General features: G+C 49.4%; 2 protein-coding genes across 2 annotated transcripts in view; one reads left to right on the plus strand and one right to left on the minus strand.

The window, feature by feature from the left end:
• Positions 1 to 3,453, minus strand: part of CCDC36 (coiled-coil domain containing 36) — a 53,238-nt gene extending 49,785 nt beyond the window's left edge. The window contains exon 1 of the mRNA XM_003257049.3: positions 3,378 to 3,453. The gene's annotated coding sequence lies outside the window, so the exon portion shown is untranslated. The remainder of the gene's footprint in view (positions 1 to 3,377) is intronic.
• A 7,291-nt stretch (positions 3,454 to 10,744) lies between these two features.
• C4H3orf84 (chromosome 4 C3orf84 homolog) lies at positions 10,745 to 24,965 on the plus strand. Its single transcript, XM_012512258.2, has 4 exons — positions 10,745 to 10,858; positions 12,284 to 12,397; positions 23,779 to 23,835; positions 24,253 to 24,965. Exons 1-4 carry the CDS (start codon positions 10,832 to 10,834, stop codon positions 24,652 to 24,654), a joined length of 600 nt encoding a protein of 199 aa, XP_012367712.1. The 5' UTR covers positions 10,745 to 10,831; the 3' UTR covers positions 24,655 to 24,965.
• Positions 24,966 to 25,023: the final 58 nt, after the last annotated feature.

Genomic DNA, 25,023 nt, shown 5'->3' on the forward strand with positions numbered 1-25,023 from the left:
TGGGCTCGAACTCCTGACCTCAAGTGATCCACCTGCCTTGGCCTCCCAAAGTGCTGAGATTACAGGCGTAAGCCACTGTGCCCAGCTAGAAATGCAAGCATTTAAAATGCCCTTATAGTTCCAGGTATGTGACAGTGTGCCAGCATCAAAGGGGTGAGTCTAAGGAGGTCCTGTATGACTAGAAGGTAAAAAAGGTAGTCTCTCTCAGACTACATGACCAAACTCCCCCCTTACTGTTGAAAATGAAACCAGCAACTCCAGTTAACTGGATTAAGCAGGAGAGATTCAATATATGTGTGGTAGAAGATGAAGTAACTTTTCTTCCTTTTGATTAGTTATCCTGCCTTTACTTGTGCAGCATGTCTGTGTTTACCACATGGTTTACCCAAGCCTGAGATGTCCATCCTCCCAGAATTCAACCAGAAGAAAGATGTCCTACAAAGGTCAGGAAGCTGTCAGTTATATTCAGTCATGACTGGTCAACCCCTACCACACAAGAGGTCTTTAGATCATCCAATTTTATACTTTCTATGAAGTATGGAGTTTTCTAATGGTTTACAGAAAAAGTACACTGTTCCTTGATCCTGAGTGGATCAAGCCCCACGTACCCTCTCTGTTGGTGGTGGATTTTGAGATGTTGATGTTTAGATTTACAAAGGCTGCAACTCTGGACAGCATAAGTGGGGAAAACAGAATAGGAGCAAAGTAAGCAAGTTCTTTGTTAGCTGAATAAAGATCAAAAAACACATAGAGGTGATTATGGGTCAAATTAGCAAAATATGGCTAAGGGTGATTTCTCAGGATGGAAAGCAAACTCTCTTCCCTCAGGCATTAGGTCTCTGACCTTGACTCCTAGCGCAGCAGTTCCCAACCTTTTTGGCACCAGGGACAAGTTTTGTGGAAGACAATTTTTCCACGGACATTGATTGCGGGTGGGGGTGGGGATGGTTTCAAGATGAAATTGTTCCACCTCAGATCATCAGGCATTAGAGTCTCATAAGGAGTGCACAACCTAGATACCTTGCATGTGTAGTTCATAATAGGGTTCATGCACACTCCTATGAGAATCTAATGCTGCCACTGACCTGACAGGAGATAAGAGCTCAGGCTGGCCCACTGCTCACCTCCTGCTGTGTGGCCTGGTTCCTAATAAGCCATGGACTGACTGGTACTGGTCCAGGGCCTGGGTGTTGGAGACCCCTGTTCTAGGGAACTAGATTGCATTGTCATGGAGGTCTGCTTATTCCATAGTGGCAGAAAGAAATAATTGTGTGCAGAGCAAGAACACACAGAAAAGCATGTTTCCCTTAAGAGATACAAGTTATTGCTGAACCCAAACTGATTTAGAAATATTATATGTAGAAATCTGGCCAGGTGCAGTGGCTCACGCCTGTAATCCCGGCACTTTGGGAGGCCGAGGTGGGCGAATCACGAGGTCAGCAGATCGAGACCATCCTGGCTAACACGGTGAAACCCCCGTCTCTACTAAAAATACGAAACACACACACACACACACACACACACACACACACACACACACACAAAATTAGCTGGGCATGGTGTCAGGCGCCTGTGGTCCCAGCTACTCAGGAGGCTGAGGTAGGAGAATGGCACGAACCCAGGAGGCAGAGCTTGCAGTGAGCAGAGATCACGCCACTGCGCTCCAGCCTGGACGACGGAGCAAGACTCTTCTCAAAAAAAAAATAATAATAATTAAAAAGAAGTAACCTCTTGACAATCACTATGGCTCTCCCGTTTTTTTCTCTGCAACACAACATCATTCTAATACACTATATATCCTATTAACTTGTCTTTTCTGTCTCTACAGATATCCATGTTTACTAGAATGTAATATTAAGTTCTTTTGAGGACAATAATTTTTGCTTTATTTACTACTACAGCCCTAGAACCTAAAAATCATTTCTGGAACATAATAGGAGCTCAGGAAACATTTATTGTTTAATGAGTTAAAAACTTGGGAACTAAATTACAACTAGATTTTGTGGAGCAAAACATGCCAAATAGTCACAAATTTAAAATATATGGTTTTCTTTTCTTTTGAGATGGGGCTTCATTCTGTTAACCAGGTTGGAGTGCAATGTTGCAATCTTGGCTCACTACAACCTCCACCTACCAGGCTCAAGCAATCTTCCCAATTCAGACTCCTGAGTAGCTTGGGCCACAGGTGCATGCCATCATACCTGGCTAATTTTTTGTATTTTTGGTAGAGACAGGGGTTTACTGTGTTGCTCAGGCCACGCTCCTGAGCTCAAGTGATTCACCTGCCTCGGCCTCTCAAAGTGCTGGGATTTACAGGCGTGAGCCACCACACCCAGCCCAATTTTTTTTGGGACGCAGTCTTGCTTTGTCGACCAGCCTGGAGTGGAGTGGCATGATTTTGGCTCACCGCAGCCTCCATCTCCCAGGTTCAAGTGATTCTCCTGCCTCAGCCCCCTGAGTAGCTGGGATTACAGGCATGTGCTACCACACCTGGCTAATTTTTGTATTTTTAGTAGAGACAGGGTTTCACCATGTTGGCCAGGCTGGTCTCGAACTCCTGACCTCAGGTGATCCACCCGCCTTGGCCTCCCAAAGTGCTGGAATTACAGGCATGCGCCACCATGGCCAGCTAATTTTTGTATTTTTAGTAGAGACGGGGTTTCGCCATGTTGGCCAGGCTGGTCTCGCGCTTCGGACCTCAGGAGATCCGCCTGCCTCAGCCTCCCAAAGTGTGGCGTGAGCCACCACGGCCGGCCTACTGCGAGAATCTTGAGGCTGCGATGTGAGGCCCTCCAGGTGCCCCTCCCGTTCCTCCACTGCAGAAAGTTCTAGCAGAAAAAAGCAGGTCTCTTACTCAGACTTCAGGCCCCCTGTGGCCACAGGCCCGCCTCAAACACCAATGGCCGGCCATCCTCTCTCATTTTCCGCCTCTTCTCCACCTGGAGAGACGCTCTGAGCTCCTAGACTAAATCTTTCTGATGTCTTTCCAGAGGCCTCACAGGGTTTCCCCTACTCATAATCAAAGAGAAATCCCAGCGGGCTTCTCTGGGTCTCCGCTCACTCTGGCTCCCGGGGTGTACCCGGTCTCACTCCTCAGCTCCAGGCGGGGATCTGGGATAGGAGGTCACAGACCCCTGCGAGTCGGATGAAAACTGCTCTCCAAGGATTAAGTGCAGAAGTGAAGCCTCCTTCAAGAGCCAGAGCGGCCATCGCCATAGGGAAAGAAAGGACAGGGGAGGGACTACAAGACGAACGTCCCAGGAAAGCCCGGGAGGACCGCTGGTATCCTGAACCCAGACCCACGGCCCCATCCGGCTCCTCAGCCCCTCTCCCCGCCTCACCCCAACCCACCCTGCCCAAAGCCCTCCTGTCCCCACCTCTGGCTGCTGGCACGAGCCCGACCTGGGGCTGCCCTGACGTGGCTTCGAGCTGGCCGCGTCCCGCTGCCGCTGCCACAGCACGCGCGGCCCCGGCCCCAGGTCCTCTTCTGACCAATAGGGATTCCGTCCCGTCCCAGGGCCCCGCCCCGCCACGACAGGCAGCTAACGGTTTTAACTGTCCTAATGGCAGCACGCGCGGCCCCGCCCCCAGGGTCTCCTCTGACCAACTGGGATTCCGTCCAGTCCCCAGGGCCCCGCCCTCGCCGCGACAGGCAGCTAACGGTTTTAACCGTACTAATGGTCTCAGCCGCGCTGATCATGAGCCCCGCCAAGCTGCCTGCCTGGCGCCACACCTCTGCACGCCACACCCAGCCCACGTGCACCCCATGCAACGTTCCCTCACACCCCCACACTCACGCCGGAATGGCCACCCTCGGCCCACCTGGCGTGCAGACCTACTCACTTGTCGCTTGACCTACACCCCACTGTGTATGACCAGGACAGCATGTGGGGTGGACCTGGTGGCCAGGGGCCAGAGTGCAGATGATGCTTGGGTGGTCTGAGCAAGGGCAGGACAGGCGGAGCAGCTGGGACGAGAGGCGCTGTGGGCAGATGGGGACATCGAACCGGGCCCCTGGAGGAGAGAGAAAAGAGGCAAGAAATCTTCTGAGGTTTCTAGCCTGCTGGATGCTGGAGTGGCCTGAGGGTAGGGACAGTGAGGGTAGGCAGGAAGGATCTATGTAACTCTGCCTCTGGTGCTTATAGATGACTTAGAAAGCAAAAAACATGCATGAGACCAGCCTGGGCAGCATGGTGAAACCCCAGCTCTACAAAAAATTAGTCCAGCATGGGGACATGTGCCTATGGTCCCATCTGCTCAGAGGCTGAGGCGGGAGGATTGTTTGAACCTGGGAGGTAGAGGCTGCAGTGAGCCGAGATCGCGTCACTACACTCCAGCCTGGACGACAGAATGAGACCCTGTCTCAAAAAACAAACAAAAACAGGATGCAATCACCAATGGAGTATAAATGGAAAGGAGATTGGGTTGAGCCCCAGGACACACCAGTTTAGAGGCCTTTGGAGATGAGGGAAAAGCAGCCAAGGAGTTGGGGCAAGCCTGGTCAGGAGACAGGGAAAGACACCAGGAGAATGAGGCATTCTGGAAGTCACTTGGAACTGCTTCAAAGAGGAGGCGGAGATCAGCTATGACAAATGCTGCGGATGTGTTCAGGGAAGATTAGTTAGAATTAACTTTGGGTGACCTTGGTAGGAGCAGTTACAGTAATGTAGTGAGGATGAAAACCTGATTTGTGTATGGATTCAAAAAATCAGGAGGAGACAGATTTGGCTTATCCATACAGTGGAAAACTACTAAGCAATAAAAAGAAATGAACAATGGATACAACATGAATAAATTTCAAAATAATTATGCTGAGTGAAAGCCAAACACAAAAGAATACATACTGTATGATCCAATTTATATAAAATTCGAGAAAATGCAAATTAACCTATAGTGACAGAAAGCAGAGGTGTGGCATTGCCTGAGGCAAATGAGTGCCATAAGGAAAGATTACAACTAGGCAGAAGGAAACTTGGGATGATGGACATATTGACTATCTTCTTTTTTTTTTTTTTTTTTGAGATGGAGTTTCACTCTCGTTGCCCGGGCTGGAGTGCAATGGTGCAATCTCGGCTCACTGCAACCTCCACCTCCCGGGTTCAAGTGATTCTCCTACCTCAGCCTCCCAAGTAGCTGGGATTACAGGTGCCTGCCACCACACCCAGTTAATTTTGTATTTTTAGTAGAGACAGGGTTTCTCTATGTTGGTCAGGCTGGTCTCGAACTCCCGACCTCAGGTGATCCACCTGCTTTGGCCTCCCAAAGTGCTGGGATTACAGGTATGAGCCGCCATGCCTGGCCATATTTACTGTCTTGATGGCGATGTTTCAGAGGTGTATACATATATTGAAATGCATCAAGTTGTTCATTTTCAATATGTGCAGTTTATCGTGTATTAATTTTACCTAAATAAAGCTATAAAAATTAAAACATGGCTGGGCACCATGGCTCACGCCTGTAATCCCAGAACTTTGGGAGGCCAAGGTGGGAGGATCCCTTGAGTCCAGGAGTTTGAAGTTAGAGTGAGCCATGATCATGCCACTGCACTGAAGCCTGAGCAACAGAGTGAGACTCTGTCTAAAACACATTTTTTTTTTTTAAGTAAAAATGGGCTGGGCATGGTGGCTCATGCCTGTAATCCCAGCACTTTGGGAGGCCAAGGTGGGTGGATCACGAGGTCAGGAGATCGAGAACATCCTGGCTAACACGGTGAAACTCTGTCTCTACAAAAAATACAAAAAAAAAAAAAATTAGCTGGCTGTGGTGGCACGCACCTGTAGTCCCAGCTACTTGGGAGGCTGAGGCAGGAGAATCGTTTGAACCTGGGAGGCGGAGGTTGTAGTGAGCCAAGATGGTGCCACTGCACTCCAGCCTGGGCGACAGAGCGAGACTCCGTCTCAAAAAAAATCAATCAATCAATCAATAAAAATACAAAGCATTAGCCAGGTGTGGTGGCACACGCCTGTAATCCCAGCTACTCGGGAGGCTAAGCCACAAGAATCACTTGAACCCAGGAGGCGGAGGTTGCAGTGAGCAGAGGTCATGCCATTGCACTCCAGCCTGGGCGACAGAGCAAGACTTCACCTCAAAAAAAGAAAAAAAAAATAGCTGGGCATGGTGGTGGGCGCCCATAGTCCCAGCTACTTGGGAGGCTGAGGCAGGAGAATGGCGTGAACCTGGGAGGCGGAGGTTGCAGTGAGCCGAGATCGCGCCACTGCACTCCAGCCTGGGCAACAGTGAGACTCTGTCTCAAAAAAAAAAAAAAAAAGTAAAAACGTTACAGATAGAGTTGAAGCTCCATTCAGTCCTCCCTAATACCATTCTCCTTGCTCCCCTCCTCCCCTCCCCAGGTGATTTCTTTTTTTTTTTTTTTTTTTTTTTTTTTGAGACGGAGTCTTACTGTCGCCCAGGCTGGAGTGCAGTGGTGCTATCTTGGCTCACTGCAAGCTCTGCCTCCCGGGTTCATGCCATTCTCAGCCTCCTGAGTAGCTGGGACTACAGGCGCCTGCCACCAAGCCCAACTAATTTCTTTTTGCATTTTTAGTAGAGACGAGGTTTCACCGTGTTAGCCAGCATATTCTCCATCTGCTGACCTCGTGATCCGCCCGCCTCAGCCTCCCAAAGTACTGGGATTACAGGCATGAACCCCCACACCTGGCCTGTATTTTTTTTTTTTAGTAGAGATGGGGTTTCACTGTATTAGCCAGGATGGTCTCATCTCCTGACCTCGTGATCCGACCACCTCGGCCTCCCAAAGTGCTGTGATTACAGGCATTAGCCACCGCGCCTGGCTCCCGGGTGATTTCTATCCTATATTTGTTTCCCATCATTCCTATGCACGCTTTATTTATTTATTTATTTATTTATTATTTATTTATTATTTTTGTTGTTGTTGTTGTTTTGAGACGGAGTCTCACTCTGTGGCCCAGGCTGGAGTGCAGTGGCATGATCTCAGCTCACTGCAAGCTCTGTCTCCTGGGTTCACACCATTCTCCTACTTCAGCCTCCCTAGTAGCTGGGACTACAGGCGACCACCACCACGCCCAGCTAATTTTTTTGTAAAGTGGAGACGGGGTTTCACAGTGTTAGCCAGGATGATCTCGATCTCCTGACCTCGTGATCTGCCCGCCTTGGCTTCTCAAAGTGCTGGGATTACAGGTGTGAGCCACCGCACCCGGCCTTTTTTTTTTTTTTTTGAGACGGAGTCTTGCTCTGTCACTCAGGCTGGAGTGGAATGGCGTGATCTTGACTCACTGCAACCTCTGCCTTCCAGGTTCAAGCGATTCCCCTGCCTCAGCCTCCCGAGTAGCTGGGATTACAGACGCATGCCACCATGCCCAGCTAATTTTTCTATATTTTTAGTAGAGACGGGGTTTCACCATGTTGGCCAGGCTAGTCTTGAATTCCTGACCTCAGGTGATCTGCCCGCTTCGGCCTCCCAAAGTGCTGGGATTACAGGTGAGAGCCACTGCAGCCAGCCCATGCTTTTTATTTTTAATTATTACATTTTAAAAATTATTTATTTATGTAAAAATAGAGACAGGGTCTCATATTGACCAGGCTGGTCTTGAACTCCTGGACTCAAGCAACCTGCCCACCTTGGCCTCCCCAGGTGCTGGGATTACAGGAGTGACCCACCACACCCAGCCAGTTCATATGTTTGTATACATAAACATGTGGATTATTTATTTATTTATTTATTTGAGACAAGGTCTCATTCTGTCTCTCAGGCTGGAGTGCAGTAGCACAATCATGGCTCACTGCTGCCTCACCCTCCCGGGGTCAAGCAATCCTCCCACCTCAGCCTCTCGAATAGTTGAGACCACAGGTACACGTCTCCATATCTGGCTAATTTTTGTATTTTTTGTAGAGATGGGGTTTCGCCATGTTGCCCAGGCTGGTCTGTAACTCCTGGGCTCAAACAATTCACCCACCTCGGCCTCCCAAAGTGCTGGGATTACAGGCATGAGCCACCATGCCATGCCAATTTTATAAATTATATACTTTGGGCCGGGCGCCGTGGCTCACGCCTGTAATCTCAGCACTTTGGGAGGCCGAGGTGGGCGGATCACGAGGTCAGGAGATCGAGACCACGGTGAAACCCCCTCTCTACTAAAAATACAAAAACTTAGCTGGGCGGGGTGGCGGGCACCTGTAGTCCCAGCTACTCAGGAGGCTGAGGCAGGAGAATGGTGTGAACCCGGGAGGCGGAGCTTGCAGTGAGCCAAGATCATGCCACTGCACTCCAGCCTGGGCCACAGAGCAAGACTCCATCTCAAAAAATACATATATATATACTTTGTACTTTTTTTTTGAGATAGAGTTTCCCTCTTGTTGCCTAGACTGGAGTGTAATGGCATGATCTCGACTCACTGCAACCTCTGCCTCCTGGGTTGAAGCAATTCTCCTGCCTCAGCCTCCTGAGTAGCTGGGATTATAGGTGCCTGTCACCACACCTGGCTAATTTTTCCATTTTTAGTAGAGATAGGGTTTCACCATGTTGGCCAGGCTGGTCTTGAACTCCTGACCTCATGATCTGCCCGCCTCAGCCTCCCAAAGTGCTGGGGCTACAGACGTGAGCCACAGCACCCAGTCTGACTCAACATCTTTTTTTTTTTTGAGATGGATTCTCTCTCCGTCACCCAGGCTGGAGTACAGTGGCACAATCTTAGCTCACTGCAACCTCTGCCTCCTGGGTTCAAGCGATTCTTCTGCCTCAGGCTCCTGAGTAGCTGGGACTACAGGCATGCGCCACCACGCCTGGCTAATTTTTGTATTTTTAATAGAGACGCGGTTTCACCATGTTGGCCAGGCTGGTCTCGAACTGCTAACCTCGTGATCTGCCCACCTTGTCCTCCCAAAGTGCTGGGATTACAGGCATGAGCCACTGCACCTGGTCTTTTTTTTTTTTTTTGTAGACGGAGTCTCGCTCTGTCGCCAGGCTGGAGTGCAATGGTGCGATCTCCTCCTCTTTGGCCTCCCAAGTAGCTGGGACTACAGGCACCACTACGCCCAGCTAATTTTTGTATTTTTAGTAGAAACGGGGTTTCACCATGTTGGCCAGGCTGGTCTTGATCTCTTGACCTCGTGATCCGCCCGCCTCAGCCTCCCAAAGTGCTGGGATTACAGGCGTGAGCTACCGCTCCCGGCCAACTCAACATCTTTACTGTTTTGTTTTGTTTTGTTTTGTTTTGTTTTGTTTTGTTTTGTTTTGTTTTGTTTTGTTTTTGAGATGGGGGTCTCATTCTGTCACCCAGGCTGGAGTACAGTGGTGCAATCTCCATTTACTGCAGTCTCCACTTCCCGGGCTCAAGTGATCCTCCCTCCTCAGCCTCCCAAGTAGCTGGGACCGCAGGCGTGTGCCACCACACCCAGTTAAATTTTTGTATATTTGGTAGAGACAGAGTTTCACCACGTTGCCTAGGCTGGTCTCAAACTCCTAAGCTCAAACATTCTGCCCACTTCAACCTCCCAAAGTGCTGGGATTACAGACGTGAGTGACCGCACCTGGCCAACATTTCTAAGATTTACCTCTGTGGATTTTAATATCTGTAGCCCATTAATAGTAATGCCAGTAATTTCATTGTGTGACTATAGCCCAATTTTCTTATTGTCCTGTTGGTCAACACTTGGGTTGCTTACAGTTTTTCCCCTGTATAGATGCTACAATGAATATTCATTCCTTCATTCATTCATTTATTGAGATGGGGTCTCATTCTGTCACCCAGGCTGGAGTGCAGTGATGTGATTACAGCTCACTTCAGCCTCAATCTCCTCAGGCTCAGGCGATCCTCCCACTTCAGTCCCCCAAATAGCTGGAACTACAGGTATATGCCACCACACCCAGCTAATTTTTGTATTTTTTGTAGAGACCAGGTTCGCCATTTTGCCCAGACTGGTCTGGAACTCCTGGGCTCAAGCGATTTGCCCACCTTGGCCTCCCAAACTGCTGGGATTACAGTTGTGAACTACCAAGCCCAGGCCAATGAAACTTTTAATACCTGTGAGTTCGCATGAGAGGGGCTCTCCAGGGTGACTAAACTGGGGTAGACATTCTGGATATTAGGGCTTGTGCCATTGACACTAGCAGGGTCTTGGGTGTTTTACTGGCACATTTTTAGAGGCTGATTGTTAATTTCTTTTGGTTATTAAAGGGAGTGAACTGTTCAAGTCCCTCTTTTACAAATAAGAGAAAATTCAGTCAATAATTTGTCAAAGGGTAGCTCAGAATGGAAACATAATGTCAAATCTTTGCATGTTCCTTCTTCTGTTCTTCTGTTATGCCCTATTCCTTTACTTGGCCCTTGTAACATTTCACCTGTCATGATTAGCACTCCCGGTCACCACAAACTCCTAAGAGATAAAATTGTTAGAGCCTATTCTGAAGCAGTGATTTTATCCTAACAGCCATCAACCTCTTTAACATTTCTTCTGACTCCATGGAATGCTTTCTAAATTTATATTCCTGGCAGTATGGATGCACAGGTTTTTAAATGCAGGATTTGCCTGCATTTAAAATGTTCTTTGAATATTTCATTGGCTGCGAATCCATTAGACTCTACCATGGAGCCCTGTGTGTTTCTATGTATAAGGGCTCTTTCAGGCCGTTAATGCCAAGGGTCAGGTTATTCTCATAGAGAAGAACTAGGGCAGCAAGGACAAAGAGGCAACAGGTCATGTGCTGCCTCAACAAACAGCAGCAGCATTATGCAGTCACAACCTTCCCTTGTCACTAAGCAACAAAAAATTGACCTCCAGAGATTCTCTTTCCTGAAGACATCCTCCAAAAGACAAGAGGAAAGTTTGCCTTTTCTGCTCCCTTCTTGGAAAGATGCAAAGTGCTTTAGTAGGCTCCTGGGTAAGAGTGCACTTTATGTTAATCCTGGCCCCTGGCCCTCTGGTTGTACCCGAAATCTGACTGAGTCATGACGGTGAAGTGAAAAGGTTTTCATCTGGCATCCAACCTGGAATAGGACCCTGAGCTACCCACTTCCTCTCCACCATCTTGAGGTCACCCCTGGAGGCTGTCTAGTCTTCCTAACACTTTGCCCCCTTCGGTGCATCATGGGCTCCTGCAAGCCAGTGGAAACTCCTAGTCCTCTAGCCACCCCGTTTATTCCAAGTTAATTGTTTGAGCCTCCCAAGCTTTTGGAGTTTGGCTGCTGTCTAGTCTGGGAACATTTGAGGGCAAAGATTGTGTTTTTGTCCCTCTGTATTTCCCATGCTCAGCCCCATGCCTGGAAGACAATAAAGGTCTGATAAATACTGTTGAGCTAACCGGAATAGAGAGTGAGGGGTTCCTGACAGAGAAGGATAGACAGACAAAGTGATCCACGTCTTCAGTGGGATGGAAGGATACGAGACTTTCTAGTCCTGTTAAATAGCCCATTGCGATGGCCAGAGGGCAGGCTTAGGATGGGCTCTTCTGCTCAGTGTTATAATTGTGGAGCGCCAGACACACCCATCGTCTCCAGGGAGAACTCAGGACAAAGAGGTTGGGCCATAGGAGTTCCCAGACATGATCATCCACAGAGTGTCCACGTAATGACATCAGCACAGTACAGCCCCTTTCTTGGACCTCTGATAGTTGCTTATTTCTGTCTCTTGACAGTTCCTCTCTGAAATTCTCTCCAGGCTGGGCGCGGTGGCTCACGCCTGTAATCCCAGCACTTTGGGAGACCAAGGTGGGCAGATCACGAGGTCAGGAGTTCGAGACCAGCCTGGCCAACATGGTGAAACCCTGTCTCTACTAAAAATACAAAAATTAGCCGGGTGTGGTGGCGGGCGCCTATAATCCCAGATACTCGGGAGGCTGAAGCAGGAGAATTGACTGAACCCCGGAGGCAGAGGTTGCAGTGAACCAAGATCGCACCACTGCACTCCAGCCTGGTGACAGAGCAAGACTCTGTCTCAAAAAAAAAAAATTGTGGGGAGAACAGCAAAGGGGATTTCTTCTCAGGCTCTTTAGGGAAGGACCACACCCCTGATCAGTGGCCCTGCCCACAAATCTCTGCTCTGAATGAATGGCACTCCTTCCCTACACATGCATAGCCCAAGTGGGTCATTACAGCTGAGGTCAACTGTCCCAATGATGGATGAAGACACTTCTATACTGGCCCATCTCCAGGAGTGTCCTAACTCCTTAGATTCTTTCTATTCTGTCAGGAACTTCCATGAGGGGCTTCTGGTCTGGCTTTCCTGGAACCCTCCGTTGGGGTCCTGAGGTCTAGGATCCATGGTCGAGATTTGAGTGAGTTTTATCCTCATTCCTGTCTTGTTATAGCACAACAATGGCTTCTATGGGCACTACAGAAGCCAATTCAAGAGTGAAAGTGCTAGAGAATACCGCCTTGCAGCCAAGCCCCAGCCTCCAGCAGTGTTCCTGCAGCGATGTCAGGTACAAGGCAGTCCTGAAGGCAGCGGGGGTGACTAGACCAGTCCAAGAGCATCATCCCAGCCCTTCCATGGCTGTACTGACACCTATCACTGGGACAGGCTTTACCTTTCTTCTCTGAGATGTCAGATCTTTCCCCTACAGACAGGGTGGAAAAGAGTGAGTGCCAAACTGAACCGTATTGCTCACTGCCCCTTCTAGATGGACAAAGGGTAAGGGCCTAGCTGGGGTGGGTAGCTACAAGCAGACAGCCTCTAGAACCCAGGAAGTAAGCCTTGAGGTTTGCTGACAACTACCTTCACATTCAGATTCCTTAATGCTAAGAAAGCCCATGGTCCATCCCACAGCCAGCTTCACAGTCCAGGTCCTTAGAAATTAGTAGGAGGCCTTCTCTGGTCAGGGAAGTAGTACAGGAGGCAGCTGGGTACTGGCCTACACATTTGGCCAGGGAATACTGGAAAGGAGTGATGGCTGAGGTAGCCTGGAGTGGCTATAACAGGCTTCTGGAGAATGGGAAAGGGATACAGGGCCATAGGCCCTTTACTACTTACAGGCCTGGAGACAAGGAAGGGACACTGTGTATCATAAATCAGGGTCACAGCTGGGCAAGGTGGCTCACGCCTGTAATCCTAGCACTTTGGGAGGCCGGGGCAGGTGGATCACTTGAGGTCAGGAGCTCGAAACCAGTCTGGCCAACATGGTGAAAGCCCATCTCTACTAAAAATACAAAAAAAAAAAAAAAAAAAAAAAAAAAGGCCAGGTGCAGTGGCTCACGCCTGTAATCCCACCACTTTCGGAGGCTGAGGCGGGAGGATCACCTGAGGTCGGTAGTTCAAGATCAGCCTGACCAACATGGAGAAACCCCATCTCTACTAAAAATACGAAATTAGCTGGGCTTGGTGGCACATGCCTCTAATCCCAGCTACTCGGGAGGCTAAGGCAGGAGAATGGCTTGAACCCAGGAGGTGGAGGTTGCAGTGAGACAAGATCAGATAGCACCATTGCATTCCAGCCTGGACAACAAGAGCAAAACTCTGTCTCAAAAAAAAAAAAAAAAAATTAACCAGGCATGGTGATACACACCTATAATCCCAGCTACTCAGGAGGCTGAGGTAGGGAGAATCGCTTGAACCCGGGAGGCAGAAGTTGCAGCGAGCCAAAATGGCACCACCACACTCCAGCCTGGGTGACAGAGTGAGACTCGGTCTCAAAAAATGAAATAACATAAAAAATAAATAAATAAATAGGAGTCACAACAGTAACAAGCATACTCAAAACAGCAGAACTCAGAAGGGTATGTTTACAAAGGATTGCTTGTGACAGCCTCAGATAAAGGCATTCCCACAGGCTGGTAACAACCAAGTGGTTAGTACTACTGAGCCCAAAGGGAGACAAGGGGGAGACATGGCTTCTAGAATCGAGAAGGAGATAAAGGTATGAAAAGGATCACCCTGACAGGAGCAGTGATCCTAGGTACAGAGACATAGCCAGGTGGGAGGTGGCCTAGGAGGGAGCCAAGAGAAGAAACACCTCCTCTCTCTTTTCCTCCATCTCCTCCCAGGGCTCCCTGGTGCCAGAACAAAAGGATCCTAGTATGGAGTGCAGTCAGGTCAGCCTCCAGAGCAACAACTGGGTAGAAGGTGGCCCAGAGGGACCTGAAGGGGTGCCTGAAACAGGTACCACCCACTGCACCTTCTTGCTTCTCAGCCTTTTGCCAGGTCCTACGTGATCTGCTATCTGGATTTTCTATGAATTGCTTTCCCAGGCTGAGACCAGGGTCCTGGAGGCTGCTATTTTATGGAAACTCAACTTCCTTAGCTTATACACTTGCAAGGGCTGCCTGCTACAGCCTACCAAGCCAGGCCCAGATGCAGCTCCAGACTGCCCATCCAGGGCCACTTCCCTTTTGAGAGTGATGGGATCTGGGAAGTACAGAAAGAGAAGCAACCCAGAGACTTCCTGGTGTATGTTTGTCATCGCCCTCAGTGGCAGCTCTCCTCCCAAAGACTGGAACATCCTATTAATCTGTTAAACTCATTCCTCAGAAACAGACATGTAAGGGACATGTTTTGGCTGCTGATCAATGTAAGGACTTGCTACATAAAAAATTTACTAGCATTAGCCATCAGCAGCCCCAAGTAGCATAATCTGTGTCTTGGATTCAGGTTATATAAATGTCAAATCTCATGGTTCTTTCTAGGTCTAAAGCGGTTTTAATTAATAGGACTGCTCAGAGAAGTTGCACGTTTTCTTTTTGCACTGGCTGAGAGGTACCAGGTTTCAGCTGGCAGATTCTAGCTATTGTTTAAAACCTTTCCAAGATATAGCATCCACTCTCCTTTTGGTTTGTAAAATTTTTGTCCATGACATACAGATGCAAGAAAATTATGTTTTCTTTTTTTTTCATATTTTTCTAAAGGAGATTAATCTATGTCTAGCCGTCAACTGCCTGATTCTTGGGAAATATAATTCTGGTCCTCTTAGTTCCTCAGATTGGACAGGAGTCCTGTCTGGTTGGGTGCATGTTCTTCACCTGTGGTGTCATGATTGCTGGGCCCCTGCTACCATCCCATCCCTCAGTTTGCCAAGGAGCTTCCTCTCTTAGTGCAGGCTGCCCAGCCTCCACAGGGGCCCTTAGCCCTCCCACATACAAATACTGCCCCTTCCAAAGAAGCCCACCTCTCTTCCAAGTCCTCTTAAGATGGAATCCCAGTCCTAGCTCTACCTGCTCAGAAACCATGGATTTTACCACCTCGATGGAAAAGGAGCCTTGAATGATTAAGAAACAAAGATGCTAGTGATCATTCTTTGCAGAGCAAGAATACCCAGAATTGCCTGGGTAGAGAGGAAATGACTGTGCTTCTCACCAAGCTCCCACAGTTTTGAGAGAACAAAACTCATTGGGTGTCAATAAATTATCCTGCCACTATAGGAATAGTGAATTTCCAGTCAGAGGTGCCTCCGACCAGAAAGACATGTACATTCTAAGGCTAAGTGCAATTCGGTAGCTGAGGATAGACAACGGAGAAATTTGGGGGTCAACTGAAACTTGCCCCAGACTCCTAGATTTTAATTGAAACTTCCATTGAAATAATTATCAATTCATAAGCAGTTGTAAAAAATAAGAGATTTCTTTTACACTTTGCCTGGTTACCTTCAATGGTAACATCTTGCAAAGCTATAGTATAATATCACAACAAGGACATTGACATTGATTGATATAATCACTAAAGTTCATTCAAATTTCCCTAGTTTTACTGGTGGGTGCGTGTGTGTGTGTGTGTGTGTGTGTATGTGTATTAAGAGCTACGGGCGGGGCGTGGTGGCTATAGGCCAGGCACAGTGGCTCACACCTGTAATCCCAGCACTTTGGGAGGCCAAGGCAGGCGATCACAAGGTTAGGAGATCGAGACCATCCTGGCTAACACAGTGAAACCCTGTCTCTACTATAGGCTGGGTGCGGTGGCTCACGCCTGTTATCCCAGCACTTTGAGAGGCCAAGGCGGGCGGATCACGAGGTCAGGAGATGGAGAACATCCTGGCTAACACGGTGAAACCCCATCTCTACTAAAAATACAAAAAATTAGCTGAGCATGGTGGCGGGCGCCTGTAGTCCCAGCTACTTGGGAGGCTGAGGCAGGAGAATGGTGTGAACCCGGGAGGCGGAGGTTGCAGTAAGCTGAGATCGCACCACTACACTCCAGCCTGGGCAACAGAGCGAGACTCTGTCTCAAAAAAAAAAAAAAAAATTAGCCAGGTGTGGTGGCGGGCGCCTGTAGTCCCAGCTACTCAGGAGGCTGTAGCAGGAGAATGGCGTGAACCCGGGAGGTGGAGCTTGCAGTGAGCTGAGATCACGACACTGCACTCCAGCCTGGGCAACAGAGCGAGACTCCATCTAAAAAAAAAAAGAAAAAAAAGAGCTATAAAATTTGCCAGGCACCGTGGCTCACACCTGTAATCCCAGCACTTTGGGAGGCCAAGGCGGGTGTATCACCTGAGGTCGGGAGTTCAAGACCAGCCTGACCAACATGGAGAAACCCCGTCTCTACTAAAAATATAAAATTAGCCGGGGTGGTGGTGCATGCCTGTAATCCCAGCTACTCAGGAGGCTGAGGCAGGAGAATCGCTTGAACCCAGGAGGCGGAGGTTGCAGTGAGCTGAGATCGAGCCACTGTATTCCAGCCCGGGCAACAGTGCGAGACTCCATCTTGGAAAAAAAAAAAAAAAAAAAAAGCTTTAAAATTTTATCACCTGTGTAGTTTTGTGTATCTAACACCACAGTTGACTGTGGTGGTAGACCAACGTCGCAAGGGATCCCTGGTGCTGCTCTGGTTTTTTTGTTGTTTTTTTGTTTTGTTTTTCGAGTTTCACTCTTGTTACCCAGGCTGGCATGCAATGGTGTGATCTTGGCTCACTGAAACCTCTGCCTCCCGGGTTCAAGCAAATCTCCTGACTCAGCCTCCTGAGTAGCTGGGATTACAGGTACCCACCACTGTGTCCGGCTAATTTTTTTGTATTTTTAGTAGAGACGAGGTTTCACCATATTGCCCTGGTTGGTCTCAACCTCCTGATCTTGGGTGATCTGCCTGCCTTGGCTTCCCAAAGTGTCAGGATTACAGGTGTGAGCCACCCTGCCTGGTCTATGTAATTTTTTTTTTCTTTAAGACAGAGTCTTGCTCTGTGACCTAGGCTGGAGTGCAGTGTCCTGATCTCAGCTCACCGCAACCTCTGCCTCCCGGGTTCAAGTGATTCTCCTGCCTCAGCCTCCTGAGTAGCTGGGATTACAGGCATGCACCACTACACCCAGCTAATTTTGTATTTTTAGAAGAGATGGGGTTTCTCCATGTTGGTCAGGCTGGTCTTGAACTCCCGACCTCAGGTGACCCACCCGCCTAGGCCCCCCAAAGTTACAGGCCTGAGCCACTGTGCCTGACCCCCATTTCTAAATCAATCAATCTTCCATTTCTAAAATTTTGTCACTTAAAAATGTTATAGGCTGGGCGCAGTAATCCCAGCACTGTAATCCCAGCACTTTGGGAGGCCAAGGTGGGTGGCTCACACCTGTAATCCCAGCACTTTGGGAGGCCAAGGTGGGTGGATTGCTTAAGGCCAGGAGTTCAAGACCAGCCTGGCCAACATAGTGAAACCCCATCTCTACTAAAAATACAAAAAATTTGCTGAGCTTGGTAGCTCACGCCTGTAATCACAGCTACTCAGGAGGCTGAGGCAGGAGAATCACTTGAATCTGGGAGGCAGAGGTTGTGGTGTGCCAAGATCACGCCACTGCACTCCAGCCTAAGTGAGAGAGCAGGACTCCATCTCAAAAAAAAAAAAATTACATAGGCCAGGTGCGGTGGGTCATGCCTGTAATCCCAACATGTTGGGAAGCCAAGGCAGTGGATTGCTCGAGGTCAGGAGTTCAAGACCAACTAGGGCAATATGGTGAAACCCTATCTCTGGTAAAAATACAAAAATTAGCCAGTGTGGTGGCACACGCCTGTAATCCCAGCTACTTGGGAGGCTGGAGCATAAGAAGCTCTTGAACCTGGGAGGTGGAGGTTGCGGCAAGCCAAAATCACACCACTGCACTCTAGCCTGCACGACACAGTGAGACGGTCTCAAAAAAATAAATTAAATTAAATTAAATTGAAATGTTATACAAAGCTGGGCACAGTGGCGCATGCCTCTAATCCCAGCACTTTGGGAGGCCAAGGCAAGAGGATTGCTTGAGCCCAGGAGTTCAAGATCAGCCTGGGCAACATAATGAGACCTCATCTCTAAAAAAAAGTTAAACAATTAGCCAGGCATGGTGTCATGCACCTGTGGTACCAGCTACTCTGGAGGCTGAGGTAGGAGGATTGCTTGAGCCTAGGAGGTCAAGGCTGAAGTGAGCCATGATTGTGTCACCGCACTCCAGCCTGGCAAAGTGAGACCTTGTCTCAAAAACAGTTATATAAATAGAATAATACAATATGCACCCTTTGGAGACTGGCTATTTTTGCAGCATAATTTCCTAGATATTCATCCAAATTATTGTGTGTATCAATAGTTCACTTATTTTCATTCACTGAGTAGTATTCCTTGGTACCAATGTACCAGTTTGTTTAATCATTCATCTGTTAAAGGATATCTGACCTGATTCCAGTTTTTGGCTCATACAAATAAAGCTGTTAAGAATATTTGTGTATAAATTTTTGGTTGAACATAAGTTTTTGTCTCTCTGGGATAAAAGCCCAGGAATTCAATTGCTGGGTCATGTGGTAGTTGCATGTTTAGTGTTTTTGTTGTTTTCTGTTGTTTTTGAGACAGAGTCTCGCTCTGTCGGCCAGGCTGGAGTGCAGTGGCACGATCACGGCTTACTGCAACCTCCGCCTCCCGGGCTCAAGCAATCTCATTACAGGTGTGTGCCACCATGCCCGGCTAATTTTTGTATTTTTAGTAGAGACAGGGTTTCACCATGTTGGCCAGGCTGGTCTTGAACTCCTGACCTCAGGTTGTCCACCCACCTCAGCCTACCAAAGTGCTGGGATTACAGGGATGAGCCACCGCGCCTGGCTGCATGTTTAGTTTTTAAAAGAAACTGCCAAACTGTTTTCAAGAGTGGCTTTACCACTTTATATTCCCATCAGCAATGCATGAATGATCTGGTTTTTCTGCATTCTCACCAATACCTGGTGTTGTCTCTATTTTCAATTGGAGCCATTCTGATAGATATGTAGTGACATCTTATTGTGGTTTTAATTTGCATTTCCCTGAGGTTTAATGATGAATATCTTTTTGAGAGGTGACAGCGTGTTGGCAACCCTCACAGCCCTCGCTCGCTCTCCGCACCTCCTCTGCCTGGGTTCCCACTTCGGCGGCATTTGAGGAGCCCTTCAGCCCGCCGCTGCACTGTGGGAGCCCCTTCCTGGGCTGGCTGAGGCCGGAGACAGCTCCCTCAGCTTGCGGGGAGGTGTGGAGGGAGAGGCGCAGGCGGGAACTGGGGCTGCGCGTGGTGCTTGCGGGCCAGCACGAGTTCCGGGTGGGCGTGGGCTCAGCGGGCCTCGCACTCGTAGTGTTCGGCCTGCCCCGTGCAGTGAGTACCTGGGCCAGCAGCTGCTGTGCTAAATTTCTTGTCCGGCCTTAGCTGCCTTCCCGCGGGGCAGGGCTCGGGACCTGCAGCCTGCCATGCCTGAGGCTCTCCCTGCTCCCCGCACACTCCCCGGGCTCCTGTGCAGCCCGAGCCTCCCCAACGAGCACTGCCCCCTGCTCCACGGTGCTCAGTCCCACCCACCACCCAAAGGCTGAGGAGTGCGGGCGCACGGCGCGGGACTGGCAGGCAGCTCCACCTGCAGTGCCGGTGCGGGATCCACTGGGTGAAACCAGCTGGGCTCCTGAGTCTGGTGGGGACTTGGAGAACCTTTATGTCTAGCTAAGGGATTGTAAATACACCAATGGGCACTCTGTATCTAGCTCAAGGTTTGTAAACACACCAATCAGCACCCTGTGTCTAGCTCAGGGTTTGTGAATGCACCAATGGACACTCTGTATCTAGCTGCTCTGGTGGGGACTTGGAGAACCTTTGTGTCCACACTCTGTATCTAGCTAATCTGGTGGGGACATGGAGAACCTTTGTGTCTAGCTCAGGGATTGTAAACCCACCAATCAGTGCCCTGTCAAAACAGACCACTCGGCTCTACCAATCAGCAGGATGTGGGTGGGGCCAGATAAGAGAATAAAAGCAGGCTGCCCGAGCTAGCAGTGGCAACCCGCTCCAGTGCCCTTGCACGCTGTGGAAGCTTTGTTCTTTCACTCTTTGCAATATATCTTGGTGCTGCTCACTCTTTGGGTCCACACTGCCTTTATGAGCTGTAACACTCACCGGGAAGATCTGCAGCTTCACTCCTGAAGCCAGCGAAACCACGAACCCACCGGGAGGAACGAACAACCCCAAACACGCTGCCTTAAGAGCTGTAACACTCACCACGGAGGTCTGCAGCTTCACTCCTGAGCCAGCGAGACCACGGACCCGCCAGAAAGAAGAAACTCCGAACACATCCGAACATCAGAAAGAACAAACTCCGGACACGCCGCCTTTAAGAACTGTAACACTCACCGCAAGGGTTCACGGCTTCATTCTTGAAATCAGTGAGACCAAGAACCCACCAATTCTGGACACATTTTCATGTGTTATTTGTCATCTGTAAATCATCTTTGGTTAGATGTCTTCATGTTTGCCCATTTTTTAATTAGACTGTGATCTTACTGTTGAGTTGAGAGACTTCCTTATATATTCTAGTCCTCTGTTGGATATATGGTTTATAAATATTTTCTCCCAGTCTGTAGCTTGGTTTGCAGTGGTGCAATCATAGCTCATTGCACCCTTGACCTCTTAAGCTCATGTGATCCTTCCACTTCAGCCTTCCTAGTTGCTGGGACCACAGGTATGCACCACCACGCCTGGCCAATTTGTTATTTTTTGTAGAGACAGTGTCTGGGAGCCTTGCTACACTGCCCAGGCTGGTCTTGAACTCCTGGGCTCAAGCAATCTTTCCTCCTTGGCCTCTCAAAGTCCTGGGATTACGAGTGTAAGCCACTGCACAGCCTCAGCTTGCTTTTTTTTTTTTTTTTTTTTTTGGAGACATAGTCTCTCTGTTGCCAAGGCCAGAGTGCAGTGGGGAGATCTTGGCTCACTGCAACCTCCGCCACCCAAGTTCAAGCAATTCTCCTGCCTCAGCCTCCCGAGTAGCTGGGATTACAGGCGCCCACCACCACACCTAGCTAATTTTTGTATTTTCAGTAGAGACAAGGTTTCACCATGTTGGCCAGGATGGTCTCGAATTCCTGGCCTCAAGTGATCTACCCGCCTCTGCCTCCCAAACTGCTGGGATTATAGGCATGAGCCACTGTGCCCAGCCTCAGCTTGCATTTTGAGGAATGAAAGCTTCCCACCTTCTTGGAGTTTTCATTCTGCTTGAAGACTACCATCAGACTGTCTAAGGCAGGCAGTTCTAAAAAGGGAACTTTTTTTTTTTTTTTTCTGACGGAGTCTCAGGATCTCAGCTCACTGCAAGCTCTGCCTCCCGGGTTCATGCCATTCTCCTGCCTCAACCTCCCGAGTAGCTGGGACTACAGGCACCTGCCACCACACCCAGCTAATTTTTTGTATTTTTAGTAGAGATGGGGTTTCACCATGTTAGCCAGGATGGTCTCGATCTCCTGACCTCGTGATCCACCTGCCTCGGCCTCCCAAAGTGCTGGGATTATAGGCGTGAACCACCACACCCAGCCTAAAAAGGGAACTCTTAAACACACGTACAATAAGCTCTACTCTGAAGATTCTGGTTCAGGGATGGAGCCAGCCCCTGTATTTTATCTGGGGACCTGCCGTCAGCCATTACCTATACTCCCAAGCCAGCCAAGCCTGACCTCACCAGATCTGGCCACTTCAGGTCTACCGCAGGAGAAACTGAGTGGCTGGAGAGGGAATGGCTCTGAGGGCAAAGCCAAGCACAAAGGCAAGAAGGTGGTCTTGGGACAGATTCCTGCTGAAGTCTGGAGGCCTAAAAGATGGGCTTTCTCTGCCTGGGAGTGGAGCAAGGCTCTCTAGCTCCAACTGAGCCAAAGTAAATGCCCTGGGGCCAGGACCTTCTGTCCCTGTTCATTAATTTTTTTTTTTTTTTTTCTGTCGCCCAGGCTGGAGTGCAGTGGCGCGATCTCAGCTCACTGCAACCTCTGCCTCCCAGGTTTAAGCAATTCTCTCGCTTCAGCCTCCTGAGTAGCTGGCATTACAGCCAAACACCATCGCATCCAGCTAATTTTTTTGTGTGTTTTAGTAGAGATGGGGTTTCATCATGTTGGCCAGGTTGGTCTTGAACTCCTGAACTCAAGTGATCTGTCCGCCTCAGCCTCCCAAAGTGCTGGGATTACAGGCGTGAGCCACCAAGCCCGGCTAATTTTTGTATTTTTGGTAGAAACGGGGTTTCACTATGTTGGCCAGGCTGGTCTCAAACTCCTGACCTCAGGTAATCCACCTGCCTTGGCCTCCCAAAGTGCTGGGATTACAGGTGTGAGCCACCATGCCCAGCCTGTTTATTGATTTAACAGCAACATTTATTGAGCAGTGTCAGGCATTATTCTCAGTGCTGAAGTTATAGATGTGAGCAAGACAGACCGCCTTTGCCCACAAGAAGCTTATGTTTAATGGCGGGGCATGAGATGTTCTAATCAGTGGGGGTAACATCACGTAGAATAATATAGTATGTTAGCAGGTGAAAAATGCAGGGTTAGGGTGATGGAACTATTGGCCTAGTGCTCAAGGAAGGAAAAGAGGGAGGTGTGAGGGAATTATATGGCCAGGAGAAGGAATAGGTGGTGCAAAGCCCTAAGTGGGAGCACCTGGTGTGTCTGAGGAGCAGTGGGGAAATCAGTGTGGCTGGAGGTAACAGAAGGACCAATATCATGTGGGTCTCACAGACCACTATGATGACTTTGGCTATCACAAATAGGAGGAACTGTTGTGAATTTTCAGCAAATGAGATGTGATCTCATTTATGTACTAACAGAATTATCTGGCTGCTAAGCGGACAACAGACTGGAGAGGCAAGTTTGAAAGCAGGGACACCAGGCAGGAAGCTCTTGCAATAATTCAGGCAAGAGAGGAATGTGGCTTGGATCGGGGAAAACAGTGGGCATGCTGAGATGTGGTCTGGTCCTGGGCACATTTTGACCACAGTATCAACAGGATACTTGCACATTCAATGTGGGGTATGAGAGAAGAGAATCAAGGGGACTCAAGGTGTTTGACAGGATCTGGCTGCCATGGTCTGAGCTGGGGGAGGCTGTAGGTGGAGTGTGTCTAGGGATGACCCAAAGCTCAGTCATATGTTTGGAGATGCCCAATTGGGTATTTACATGGAGATGTGGAGTAGGCAGTTGTCTACTGAGCCCAGAGTTCAGGAGAAAGTTTGAGCTGGAGATAGAAATTCCAGTTTTCAGATGGCATTTAGAGCCAAGAGGCTGGGTATGTTGATGGGGGAGTAAGTGTGGATGCAGGGGAGGAGAGGACTAAAGTCCTGGGCAATCAAGAGTTAAGGCCCAACTTGAAACTTGGCCACTGCTCCCCTGATGGGAGGATGTCCTAGCAGATGCCTCCTTATTGAGGACCCTCTTCAATAGGGGTTCCACAGGCTTCTGCTTCAGGGCAAGTCCCAGGTTGAGATATCCCAGGACTGAAGCATTGCTTTAATTAGTCTCTGCCCTCTGTCTGTTGGCAGTTTAGCAGCTTAGGGGCAGTGGCTCCCGGTGACTTCCCTCCATTAGGGACCCTGAGGCAGTGATCCGGGTAAGGGCGGGTAAATAAGCATCATTTTCCCCATTCACCTTCTTTCTCACTATCTTTCAAGGAGCCGGCGCAGCAACACTTCTTCTCCAAGCACGACAACCGTACTTCCTTTGACAAAGTGAGTGCCAAAGACAGGAAGAATGGCAGCCTAAGCTGAAGTCTGGACAGAGCAGGTGGTAGGGTGCAGGGGATGACACTGAGGGAGGGCTCCTTATGAAGGCAGAGGAGTGGCTATCTTCCCCCACAAACTTTGTCCTCTGGGAAACAGCCTATTCCCCCAAACAGAGACATCTCTATGTTGGTTTCCTCTGCCAACTTGCCAGACAATGTGCAAGTATCCTGTGGGCCACTAACTTTCTGGGTGTTTCACCTTAGAATGAAAGACATCACTGGGGAGGCAGGCCAAGGAGGCCAGGGTACAGGCCAAGACAGCCAGGCATAGGAGAGGTATCACCAAGCAGACTTGGGGTTAGGAGGGGCCCAAGAAGGTGCTTGGTGCCAGGAATATGGGCCAAGGGCCCGTACCGTTGAGGAGGGTCCCTACTGCCTGCTGCAGGGAATCGGAAGGCGGAAGGACCTGGAGCGGCTGTGGCAGCGGCACACCTTCCTGCGCTGGGCACCCTGTGAGATAGAGTTGCGCCAGCAGGGGCCCCTGGAATCTTCTTACCAGGCTGATTTCCGACCAGGCTCAGGACTCAGTGGCCTCCCCCAGCGCCTCGTCCACTTTGTGCAGGTCCAGCCTTCCCATACCAGGACCACCTACCAGCAGAACTTCTGCTACCCATCCCAGGGTGGCCACTGTGGCAGCTACAAGGTAGGGTCCCAGGCGCCGGTCACTGACATACTGCCTGACCTCCCAGGGATCCCAAGACCCAAGCTGCTGCAGCACTACCTTCATGCTGGGGTCTCTGAGTGTCTAAACGGTCCAGAGCATTAAACAAGGACAGCTGACACATTGTCTGTGTTTGCAGCCCACAATGGGATGCAGCCCAAGAGGCTGAAAGGTAGTAGTGGGCTGCCAGGTCCTGTGCCTGTCTCCCATGGCACTTGTGCCCATGGTGTGTTTGTGTGCTGGGCGTGAGAGTTGCTGCTCTGGGATCCCTGCCACTAAGTGAGAAAGGGTAAGGCCTGCAGGAGGCTAAGAGTCCAGGAGGATTGCCATAGCCACAGCAGGTGGGTTCCAGGGCCCCAAGTACTGCTCTGTTCTTGCAGTAAACCCAGCTATAGAGAGGAAGATTAGAGGGCAGTCCCCAGCCTAAGTTGAAGTCAGGACAGAGCAGGTGGTAGGGTGGAGGAGGTGACACTG

Source organism: Nomascus leucogenys, chromosome 4, assembly GCF_006542625.1.
Source record: "Nomascus leucogenys isolate Asia chromosome 4, Asia_NLE_v1, whole genome shotgun sequence".
Lineage (NCBI taxonomy): Eukaryota > Metazoa > Chordata > Mammalia > Primates > Hylobatidae > Nomascus > Nomascus leucogenys.